Source organism: Cebus imitator, unplaced genomic scaffold (assembly GCF_001604975.1).
Source record: "Cebus imitator isolate Cc_AM_T3 unplaced genomic scaffold, Cebus_imitator-1.0 Scaffold261, whole genome shotgun sequence".
In the NCBI taxonomy this organism is placed as follows: Eukaryota; Metazoa; Chordata; class Mammalia; order Primates; family Cebidae; genus Cebus; species Cebus imitator.
This window is the reverse complement of record NW_016107576.1, coordinates 5261524-5273200: the sequence shown is the minus strand read 5'-3', so window position 1 is coordinate 5273200 and position 11677 is coordinate 5261524. Positions and strand designations below refer to the sequence as shown.

Here is an 11677-nt window from a genome sequence, read left to right as displayed (position 1 = left end):
CACACACACACACACACACACACACACACACACACACACGCGAGATTTATAAGAAACTGGCTCAAGTGATTATGGAAGCTGAGAAGTCCTAAGATCCAAAAATCTGTAGTTGGTGACCCAGGAGAGCTGATAGTGTAAGTTCCAGTCCGAGTCTGAGCCCGAATGCAGGAGTCCAGTGTCCCAGCTGACAGACAGCCAGGCAGAACGAGCACATCTTACCCCGCGCAGCCTCTTGCTCTATTCATGCCTTCAGTGGATCGGACAAGGCACGTCCACATTGGGGAGGGCCACCTGCTTTACTCAGCCCACCCATTCAAATGTTCATCTCATCCAGAAACACCCCCACAGGCGCACCCAGAAGAATCCTTAACCAAATATCTGGGCACCCTGGGGCCCAATCACATTGACACACAAGAATTACCTTCACAGAGATGCATCAGCAAACATGTAGTTGTAACAGGCAACAGGCAGGTCGCATGTCCCCAGTCTCCCGAGAGGCTGGCAAATCATTTCAGGATTGGTCTTCATGTCCCTTCCTTGCTCTCTACCTTGGGAAGCCAGGTGCCTGGGGGTACTCTGGAGGGTCCGCTATATCTGTTTGGTGTGTACAGGAGGCAGGCAGAGGCTGACAGGTCCCTGAAAGGCTGGGAGGTGTGTGGCCCCCACCATGGGTGACACCTCATATGTGGCTCCGGGATTCTTGGCTGGGTTCCCTTGGGTGGCTCCCCCATGTGTGGGTTTTTCAGGATGGAGATGTTGTCTCAAGGAATGACCATTGTAGAGAAATGTAATAAGCAACCTCACTTGTGAAAACGTGGAGGCATGAAAGTTCAGGGACTAATTAAAAATAAATCTCATTAGTTTTTTCCCCCTCTCGAGTTATGCGAGTTGTTTATTAATCTGGTTTTGATGTGCCGCATGTTCCAGCCCCGAATCAGGAACCTCTTTATGGGAATGGATCCGCATGGGAAGTCAGTGGTGGTTTTTCAGGGGGGTCTCAGCTGTGATCAGGAGGGGCTCAGCCTCGGGCTTAAGGGTACGCCCAGCACCGCCCAACTCCTGGGTGCTGTCTCCACGACACAGCCCCTGGATGCTGGCTGGGATGTCACCTGTATTCTTGTCCCTTTTCTATAGGACCAAAGAGGATTGTGGAAGGGAGGGAGTTGTCCCCTGCAGCCCGCAAAGGGCTGCACACCCAAGTTGGGTGTAGGGAGGGAGGTCTGGGTGTTATCTTGCCTTGTGACTGAGGTTGTGTCTACAAAGCATGACAGCAACTGGCTGAACACGGAACTCAGCCCATGGGGATGGAGTAACAGCATCATAATAGTGATGGTGGTTCCCACGTTCTGTCCACACCTGTGTGCAGGCGCTGTATTAGGCACTGCCCATTGACTGGTTCCTTCATTCCTAAAGCCCGTCAGTCACCAAGGCTCCATCCCCTGCCCCGTTGCATGCAGGGGAGGGCGCTGAGCCTCAGAAACAGACACATGAAGTTTACCCCTCCCCGGAGTTGCCCAGCACTGGATTAAAGATTATAATCAGATCTACCTAATTCAGAATCTCATTCTTTCCACTGCTGCACTGTATTGTGACTTTTTACTTTTCTGAGTGAATTTCTGACTTGTTTTTAGGGAATTAATACAACATTTCTTTGACAGTGTGTATCCACACCATACCCAACAGGAAGGAAAGAAGTGACTTGTACTCACAAGTGCTGTTGGCGCAGCCTCCAGGGAATTTAAAAGGGAAGTACTGTGCATCCCAGCTCCTCCTTTGACCCCTCCCTCAGACTGGCCCCAGGCCAGGCTACCTTGGCCCCATGTGCCTCAGTTTCCTTGGCCCCATGTGCCTCAGTTTCCCCATTAGACAGTGAGGTTAGGGGAGTGGTGAGGCATGGCCACTGTGGCATGGGGAACCTTTCTGACCTCCCGGGGTGGAATGGAGGTGGAATCACTTTCAGCATCGCGGAGCTGACAAACCTCATGCTCTGGAGGAAACCCACCTTTTATCTTCAAAGTGCTTCCCGAGCAGCGGCTGGTACATAAACATGGGTGGAAATAAAACTTCCAGCCGGCCCCATCCAGGTACCTTATGCCTGGTGTCTTTCTCTCTTACCTTTGATGCTTCCATGTAAGGTAACCAGGCTGTTTTCACACACTGAGTAAATATAAAACACCTTGAATACATTTTCAAAAATGAATCGGTTAAAATGGGTGTTCTTCTCATTTCCTTTTCCAAAAGGAGAGCGTGTGTTGTTTCCCTGAGTACTGATGAAAAAATTTTTTTAAAAAATCTGCAAAAGGAGATAAGTCTTTTATTTTTTGTTTTGAATTAAAATTCCATTGTTTTTCTATTTCCGAGATGAACTAAAAGCTCGGTTTATTCCTCCTCAGTTCCCGATCCTTGCTTTTCCTGCCTTAATGACATCCTAAACTTTTGTTGAAAATAATTGATTGAATTTAAATTTCCTTAAAAGTTGAAGAGGTAATGTTACAGTATAAATTTCCTACCAAACACTAAGTAGGGAAATATCCATTAGTGAAATTAACTACAGTTTCTAGGTAGCTAACAATGTGCTGTATACAGTAGGGCATGGCTAATGAACACTGCAGTGGGTGATATTTCATTATACAAATTAATGCTCACATTTTAATGGGAAAGTCACATAATGAATCTGGGCTTCAGTGACAGCAATTAGAGACACAGATTGTCCCCTTCTGGACAAGGCACTGTTTAGCAATGAGCAGCTGTGTGAAAAGTCTTCAGGTTTACAACATATATATGCTTTGGGGGAATTAGCGTACAATTTATATTAATGTACTGAAGCTTTGCTGCAAAGACACCACCATATTTATCTCTCCTGGTATTAACTAAGTAAAGACATGAAGAAGGACTAAATAAATAACAAATTGAGGATGCAAATTCAGGAAAATATTCGGTTGCTCAACTTACAAGTGAAACACTTTTGGAGATTTAGCAAAAAAAACAAAAACACAAAAAAAATTAGAAGCATGAATCACATCTTAAAAGGGTTTCCAAAGAGAGTAATATGAATCCACCTGTTATTTTTGGAGAGGTGCTGGTGAGAGCTTGCTCTAAATAGCTCCAGAATAACTCCCCGGAACAGTGAGGGTTCCTTTGGCATATCAAGAGCAAAGTAGAGTCTCAGAATCATAAAAGATATGGCCATGTAAAAATAGGTACAGTGAACTGATTAAACCACCTGGTCATATATTTCTAAAAACTGATGAGAGAGGTTATCAATGATAATCGAAAGCTAAATATATGTCTTATGCCGTGTGTCAGTGGGAAGCTGACTTACTGTACGATGGTTCCAATAATTTCATTAATCCATTGGAATGATGAACGGAAGCTTTTTAATTTCATTAAGCCTTTTCTAGCAAAACTCTTCTTTCTAGAAATGCATTGTTTGGGCCCACATCTTACTCCTTTAAAATATACTGAGAGGTTTCCCCACAGAAGGCTACCAGTGTCCTTAGCTGCTTCCTTTAGTGGGCAAAGGTCCCCGTTCTGCACATTTCACATTTGCCTGCTCCAGACCCCACCTGTAAAATAGAGCACTGTAACCCTCTCAGTGTTTGAAAAGTTTTGAAATCGGTACTCATATTTAAACATTAAGATACTGCACATAGAAATCTCATAGATGTGATACTTTTTTTTTTCTTTTCTTCTTTTTAGAGATAGGGTATCACTCTCACCCAGGCTGGAGTGCAGTGATGCAATCACAGCTCACTACAGCCTCCAACTCCTGGACTCGAGCGATCCTCTTGCCTCAGCCTCCCAAGTAGCTGAGACCACAGGTGTGTGCCACCACACCTGCTTAATTTTTAATTTTTTGGGTAGAGACGAGGTCTCCCTGTATTGCCCAGGCTGGTCTTGAACTCTTGGGTTGAAGCGATCTTCCTGCCTGGCCCCCCAAAGTGCTGGGGTTATAGGCATAAACCACCATGCCTGGCCGAGACTTTTCTTGGAAAATTAAAGGTTCTGGTGCCCACAGTTGGTTAAAGTTGAGTGACACTGTGCTCTAGGAGAGAACAGCTGTTTTGCATACTCATCTGATCTGCCTGGCTCTGCCTGCATGCCAGTGTGTGGCACATATAACAGATAAACACTAAGCAACAACCCCCAAACATCATGGGGGTTACTAGAGGACTCATGACCCCCTGGAAACCATGGGGCAGCCGGAATGGTCCCCTCGGTAAATGGGCTGCATTTATGGCCTAAGTAGCTAGTCATTCAGTTAGAGCTGCTGGCATGATCTGGGGCTGCCTGTACCATGGGGCTGCCCAGGCAATGCAGGCCTGAGTCTCAGGCAGAGTCCAGCCTCGGTTGGGCAGGGCTGGGTCCCAGTGCCCAGCTCCTTTGCATTGCATCTGGTCATGCCCAGAGGCCTGGGATTTGCTAGAGTCAGCCCAGAGCGCTTGGGCAGAAGAGCGCGACCAGATGCGGAGGCTTTGGCTGGAAAGCGGTTCTCCTCCGCTCAGGTAGACTCAGCCATCTGTCTGTGACAGCCAAATGGAAGAGCAGACGTGGACCACACCACGGAGCCTGTGAAATGTGCTGATAGGCCTCTCCCTGCGGTCACCACCCCACCCCGTCTAGGCCAATGCTGTGAGAAGTTTGCCTCCTGAGCACTCTGAAATGGGTCCTTTGGGGAAATAATGCCTGGGAAACAGCTGGGATGTTTCCAGTGGAGCACAAGGCCCTGGGGCTGATGAGGTTCTAAGGAGGTTCCCAGCTCAGCCCTTGGGTGTGCCTGGCTCACTTTCCTTTCCGAAGCATTTCCCTGCACCCCTTGTTGGATAGGAAGCCCAGAAAGGGGAGCGAGGGCTTCAGGACAGAGGGTAGGGCTGGTTCTTCCAATCATTTAGCAATTTCGAGGATATTAAAACTGACCTTGTTTCTTTGTGAAAGTAAATCCAAAGGAGAAGGGTTTATCCCTTGGAGCGGCATCCACCTGGAGCACTTATCTGAGGCGTTGGGGTGATCGGAAGAAGCCACCACAACCAAGCCCTTTAGTGACCTGGCAGGAGGTGGAACTATACAGAGAAATGGACAGAAAGAGCAGTGTAGCCCTTTCATCCCAGGGCAGAGGCAGAGGAAGTATGGGTGGAGAGCTTTCTAGAACCTTGCATAGCACGTGCAGTCAGAAAACCCTTGAAATCTCATGAAGCAGCCCCTAATTCACCAGGCCTGGGCCTGTGGGACTCCAATGTTAAGAATTAGCCTTTCTTGTTTCTCAGCTGTGGCTTTTATTCTCTGGAGCAGTGAGGGCCAAGGCCTATTTTGAACTTTAAAGAACAGTGGGTGGCCTGAAGAGATGCGATCTTCCTGCACGCCCGCGTGCTGTGTGCGAGTGTGAGAGTGTGTGTGCGTGAACTCTGCTGGCCTACTATGTGATATGTCTCCTCCAAAAGCCATGAGAGCAGGGCACCTGCCTCTTGGTTTTTTAGTCCATTTCCAGGTCCAAGAAAGGAGGTTGCAGGTGCTTATTCATTCATCTGTTGGTTTATTCCATCAAAAAATGTGTGTGAATCAATCTGAAGGTTTCTGAGTGAGCGGGTGACACATATGTGCTCAAGTATCTCTGGCTCTATTCAAGAGACTTAGTTTAGCTCCTAACATGAGCTTAGGATTGGGACGAGACCCCACAGAACCTGTGCTTCAACGTGTGTTATTACAGGTTGAGGAAGAAAAAGTCCCAAGACTGGGATTCTGTGTCCAGTGGAGTCCAGAGTAGCATGGGTGCAGTCCCTAGTCCAGACTCTCAAATACCGCCTGAGGTCTAGACCGTCTTCCCTGCTAAACCATTCGTGGTTCCCACTTCAAAGGCACTTCCCAGGAAGGCTGCCTACAATGTTTCTCCACTCAGGATCCACAGAGGGCCACCTGGGAAAGTCCCGAAAGATCCTGAAACCAAGTTCGCGTCTTTGGCCAATCAACTCGGAATGTGGGGAGGTGGGACCAGGTATCAGCACTTTGTCAAGTCCCCAAGGCAATTCCAGGTTGTTTTTTCAAGGAGTTGACTTGACGTTCCCTGTGTGAGAATCATCAGGGACGCTTAAAAGGCCAACTTCTGCCCCCACCCCAGACCCAGGGAATCAGAACTGCTGTGCCTTAGGGCCAGAACTGGTGTCTTTCCAAACTCCCCTGGTGGTTCTAATGCACAGTACAGTTTGAGTACTATTGCTCTCACGTGCATTTCAAACAACATGTATCTGTTGGAAATATACATGCACATCCTCTGTGCATCCCCACAGTCCAGACCCAGAAAGGCAGAGCTCTACATCCCCGGGCCTGGAGAGGAAAGTCCACGTTCCTCCTCTTAAACTCCTACTAATGAATGCCCATGCTTTCTTTACGGCCCCTTTGCCTTCCAGATGAACTTAATCATTTCCAGGTGCATTTCTAAAACGCAGCCTGAGTCCTACTCGGCACCTGCGGGCCTCACCTCTAGGCTTTCATCGCTGGGCCCTCCCGCAGGGTTTGCTCTCACCTGTGGGCCAGGATCCTGAGTTTCTAGGCAGGCTCGCCTGCTGTGGGCCCCATCACAACCCCTCTAAGTTTCAGGGACTGCCTCTGTCACACCTGGCCGCTGGACTCCAGGTTAGCTGAATCAGCTGTGATATCCTGCTGCCTAGAAATGCCCTATTCCAGCCTCGTCTTCGATGGGCTGTCCAAATAGCAGTAGCTCAATGAGACTGAGTCTAACCCGGGACTGACTCCAATAGGTGGAAAAATAGTGCCTGAAGTTTTTTGTACCTCTGCCCCAAAGGGGATACAGCCTTCCTCCTAGATCCATGTCATTGGTCTAGCTAGAGGTGACTGTGATCTTTATGTTTAGAGAAACAGATTCCTTGCTGGGTTCCCTTCCTAGACCTGAGGGTCAGCTCTGAAAAGGTGTCCAGAAGAGATCTCAGCTGCTTGTAGCATCTGGCACCCTCATTCTGATAAGGCGGGCAAGGTGTCTCCCTGGGTCTGGCATGCGATCTGGAGATGATGTGGCTTCTTCTGCTCAGAACCAGACTGGTGGTCCTCTTGTTCACAGAGTCCACGCCCCCAAATGCCCTGTGCCTGGAGGATTGGTACTTATGGCATATGCTGAGACAAGATGCAGTGAAATGTCTTCAGAAGACGCTATTCACCGATGATTTGCCGTTACTTTTCAGATCAGTCTATTTTTTGATAGAACAGAGGAAGGGGAGGGGAATAGTTGAGGTTCCTGGGAGAAATAATTGTGGATATTGACAGGGTGCCATTGTGAATGAGAGAGCAGGAACTGTCAGTCCCCATTCCTTCTAGAGAGCCATTTGATTGCAAAGTCTAGAAAAGACCCCGGGATTACTAACAAATTCTTGGAAGATATTTAAATCTGCAATCGTTCACCTCCTTCCCCTTCTCTATCCCACAATGCCAGCAAATGTAAGTTGTCTGTTCTGGTATCTTTTTCCATCGTGGAAAGAACAATAGAAGTGGGGGTGTTGAATTTAAATAAATATTTAATTCAAGAAAATTATCTTATATGTTTTAAAACACTCTTTAAAGCTATTTTTATTCTCTAGAAAGCGCTTATTATAGGTAAATTACACATTTTACTACCGGAGCGTTAGGTTTGCCATTAGTACAAATTTAAGGCACTACAAAGACCAGTAGATAATGTTAATTTCAAATACAGAAACTAAATATATTTTGTGCCTTTTTATTACTCATTTTCTTTTAAGTTTTATTGACTGCTTTTTATCTTAACTATATGTCTTTACATGCTGCAATCATAATGCACTGTAATGGTATTAATATTTTATAGAATCTGTATTTATAGTTCTTTATTTAGAAACAGTGCAGTAGGTCTGCAGATATCTGAGCCCGTCTGGAATGGTGCCCTCCAAATAATGATAAATTACTTGTGCAGTATGCCATTTGCTAATTATATCCATGATTTACTGCAGAGCAAGACTTAAATCATTCATTTCAGTCTTGCGTAACAGTGCCATAAAATTTTTAGGTTTAAAAATGGTTTCCATGTGTATAATTTAAACAAATTTTAGAGCTATTGTATACACAAAATATTGCAACCACCCATTTGTTACATACTTTCTCTTTTTAAACTTCTACTTTTAATGATCACTGTGGCTGAAATTATTATGCTTAATTTTCATAATCATAGCTTTTAAATCTACAGCCGTTTTCACATGTTAGATAAAGAAAAAGATAGCTAATTGTGTGTAGATAGTATGTCATTCCTGAATAGTCCCAAATGGTACAAAATCATTTAAAAAGCTTAAGAGTACGAATTATTCTTCTATTAAAAAACAGTTGTTCTCTAATTATTAGTTGGAGCTGCTTTGTTTCAAAGAACAAATGTTGATCCTTCCAGCCTCGTTCAGAACACCAAAATGAGATAAACGCCTCTTTTTTTTTTTTTTTTTTTTTTTTTTTTTTTTTTTTTTTTCTTATTTCAAAATCTTGCAGGTGAGAAACCCTACAAGTGTCCGCACTGTGACTATGCCGGCACACAGTCAGCGTCCTTAAAATACCACTTAGAGCGACACCATCGGGAGCGTCAGAATGGAGCTGGGCCACTCTCTGGGCAGCCCCCAAATCAAGACCACAAGGACGAGATGTCAAGCAAAGCTTCTCTGTTCATCAGGCCAGACATCTTGAGGGGGGCCTTCAAGGGTCTCCCTGGCATCGACTTCAGAGGTGGCCCTGCATCTCAGCAGTGGACATCAGGGGTGTTCTCGTCCGGAGATCACTCGGGGCAGGCCACCAGCATGTCTTCGGAGGTCCCCTCAGATGCTCTGAAAGGCGCTGACCTTCCTTCCAAAAGCACGCATTTCTCTGAGATCGGAAGAGCCTATCAAAGCATCGTGAGCAACGGTGTAAATTTCCAAGGGTCCTTGCAAGCGTTCATGGACAGCTTTGTCCTCGGCTCCTTGAAGAAGGAGAAGGACGTGAAAGACAAAGCGCTGGCCGACACCCCTTCCATGAAAGTCCACGGAGCGGATGGTGGCGAGGAGAAGCCCAGCGGCAAGTCCTCCCAGAGGAAGTCTGAAAAATCTCAGTACGAGCCCCTGGACTTGTCGGTGAGGCCAGATGCCGCCTCTCTCCCGGGCTCCTCGGTGACCGTGCAGGACAGCATCGCGTGGCACGGCTGCTTGTTCTGTGCTTTTACGACATCCTCCATGGAGCTCATGGCCCTTCATCTCCAGGCCAACCACCTGGGCAAAGCGAAACGCAAAGATAACGCCATCGGGGTCACAGTCAACTGCAAAGACCAGGCCCGGGAGGCGAGTAAGATGGCCCTGCTGCCCTCGGTACAATCAAACAAAGACTTGGGCCTCTCCAATATGATCGGCTCTCTAGACTCTGAGAAGATGGCCCAAGGTCAGGTCAAGGAGACTCTGGGGGAGCAGAAGAGTGGCACATGGACTGGCCATGTGGACCCTGCATTTTGTAACTTCCCATCAGAATTCTACAAGCAGTTTGGTGTTTACCCAGGCATGGTCGGCTCGGGGGCCTCCAGTTCGTGCCCCAACAAGGAGCCCGATGGAAAGGCCCTCTCTGAAGAGGATGCCCCCATCCTGATCCCCGAAACCACGAGTAAGAACACGACTGATGACCTCTCCGACATCGCCTCCTCAGAGGACATGGACTCCTCCAAGGGAGAGAACAACGATGAAGAGGATGTTGAAACCGAACCAGAAATGATGACCAAGCCACTGTCTGCCCTCAGCAAAGACAGCAGCAGTGATGGCGGGGACAGCCTGCAGCCCACGGGTGCCCCCCAGCCCGTCCAGGGACTGGTCTCACCTTTACCCCAAGCGCCGGAGAAGCAGTGGCACAGCCAGGGTCTTCTCCAAGCCCAGGACCCCTCGGCGGGCCTGCCGAAGCCGGAGCGGGGGCCCCAGGGCCTGGACAAGCCGATGAACATGCTGTCGGTCCTCAGGGCCTACAGCTCTGATGGCTTAGCAGCCTTTAACGGACTTGCAAGTAGCACAGCAAATTCTGGATGTATCAAGAGGCCAGACTTGTGTGGTAAGTTTTAGAATCCTCTTCCTATACTTCATTTCCCAAAACATCAGTGCTGAATTATGCATTTAAAAAAAAAAGGGTAGACTTATTAATGAGCAAATTTTGAATGAAATATTAGGAAAAACCCTCAGTGCTATATCTGCAATGTAGACAATCATAAAAGCCAATTTTATTGAGTTTTAGAACTCATCCTTGTGTGTTCCAATTTGCATTATGATGTTCTAAAATGCCTGTACAGAAGGCATGGAAAAGAGGGTAGTGTCTCACCATGTGAACCACTCCTCTTTTCCATCGATAACTTGAAGGGGGCAGAAAACAACTTACAAAACTAAAACTAAAAGAGACATGGTAACTTGCAAATTCTTCAGTATTTTCAATTTATGCAAAAGATGCCCAAAGACAATTCCTTACTGCTTTGCTAAGCCAAATCTGCTTTCTTAAACTTTTCTTTTATCGACTTAGAGGATACTAAAATCATATCACACTAACCACAGTATAGAAGTAAAGCGACCCTCTCTTCAAAGAGGGGGATGGTTTCTGGGTGTTTGTGACTCATTTGTAGACAAACCAAATGGCAGTGACTGTGACTCTGGCCTTCTGCGCTTGCCTTCTGTCTGTCTGTCTGTTCACCTGTCCGTGTGTTGTTCTAACAAGACATGTACATTGTGAAGTCCCTGAGCAGTAGTGATGTGACCCTATGCGTCTTGGATTCATGCTCGTCTGATCCTGTAGCAAATTGGTACTTCTTTATCTCCTTAAAGCATATGGGCACCCCAAAGGAATTCCAGACTTTAGAACATAACCGTAAATTTAAGGACTAGATTTGGATCAAATGAATGTTGGGGTGGGCAGGGGGAATCAAAGTCATTCTCTTGGCACCCAGATATTCATATTTAAAAGCCTTTCTCTTAAGGGAGGCTCAATGTATTCTTCCCTTTGAAACCAGCCTCAAATATCCTCACTAGAAACAAATGACCATGATACCTTTCCATCTGTAATTTACGAATGGATTTCTGTGATTTTATTTCACCTGTGGGAGAAAGGCAGGAAGGCAGAGAGGCAGGGAAGAAGGAACGAAGGCAGGCAGGGTGGCAGAGGAAGGAAGGAAAGAAGGAGGTAAGGAAGGAAGGAGGGAGGGAAAGAAGAAGGGAAGGGGAAGAAGGGAGGAAAGGGAAGAAAGGGAGGAAGGAAAGGAGAGAGGAAAGGGAGGGAAGAGAAGGGAACGAAGGGGAAAAATGGAAGGGAATCTATTTGAACCTCAACATCCTGCTGTTCCTTTAAGCATAGAGCAGGATTCAGGAAGCTAGACTCTAGGTTCGTATTTTAGATTGATATATTTCTTTTATTCTTCTTCCTCCCTAATTCACTAGGAACTGAATCAAGTGGTCAGAAATATTTTTTTGAATTGCCAAAAATCACTAAATCAATTTCTGGCAGCTCAAAAAATATTGACAGTTCCTTATGCCGAATGATTCACAAGGCCCCATTAACCACTACCCCCAGATCTATTTTTAGCCGCATACAATTCATTACTTTTGAAGCTGTTAAAAACAATATTTAAAAGAAGGGAAAAAAGGATTTTATGTCAGTCCAAATTCCACCCCTCCGCTTTTTTTTTTTTTTT

At 46.4% G+C, this 11677-nt stretch overlaps 1 protein-coding gene across 10 annotated transcripts in view; it reads left to right on the top strand.

Moving 5' to 3' along the window:
• Positions 1-11677, top strand: part of ZNF536 (zinc finger protein 536) — a 485174-nt gene that overhangs the window by 315649 nt on the left and 157848 nt on the right. For all 10 annotated transcript variants that reach the window (XM_017499880.2, XM_017499878.2, XM_037728303.1 and 7 more), the window contains one exon: positions 8491-10056. In XM_017499880.2, coding sequence (XP_017355369.1) covers positions 8491-10056 — 1566 coding nt within the window. The remainder of the gene's footprint in view (positions 1-8490; positions 10057-11677) is intronic.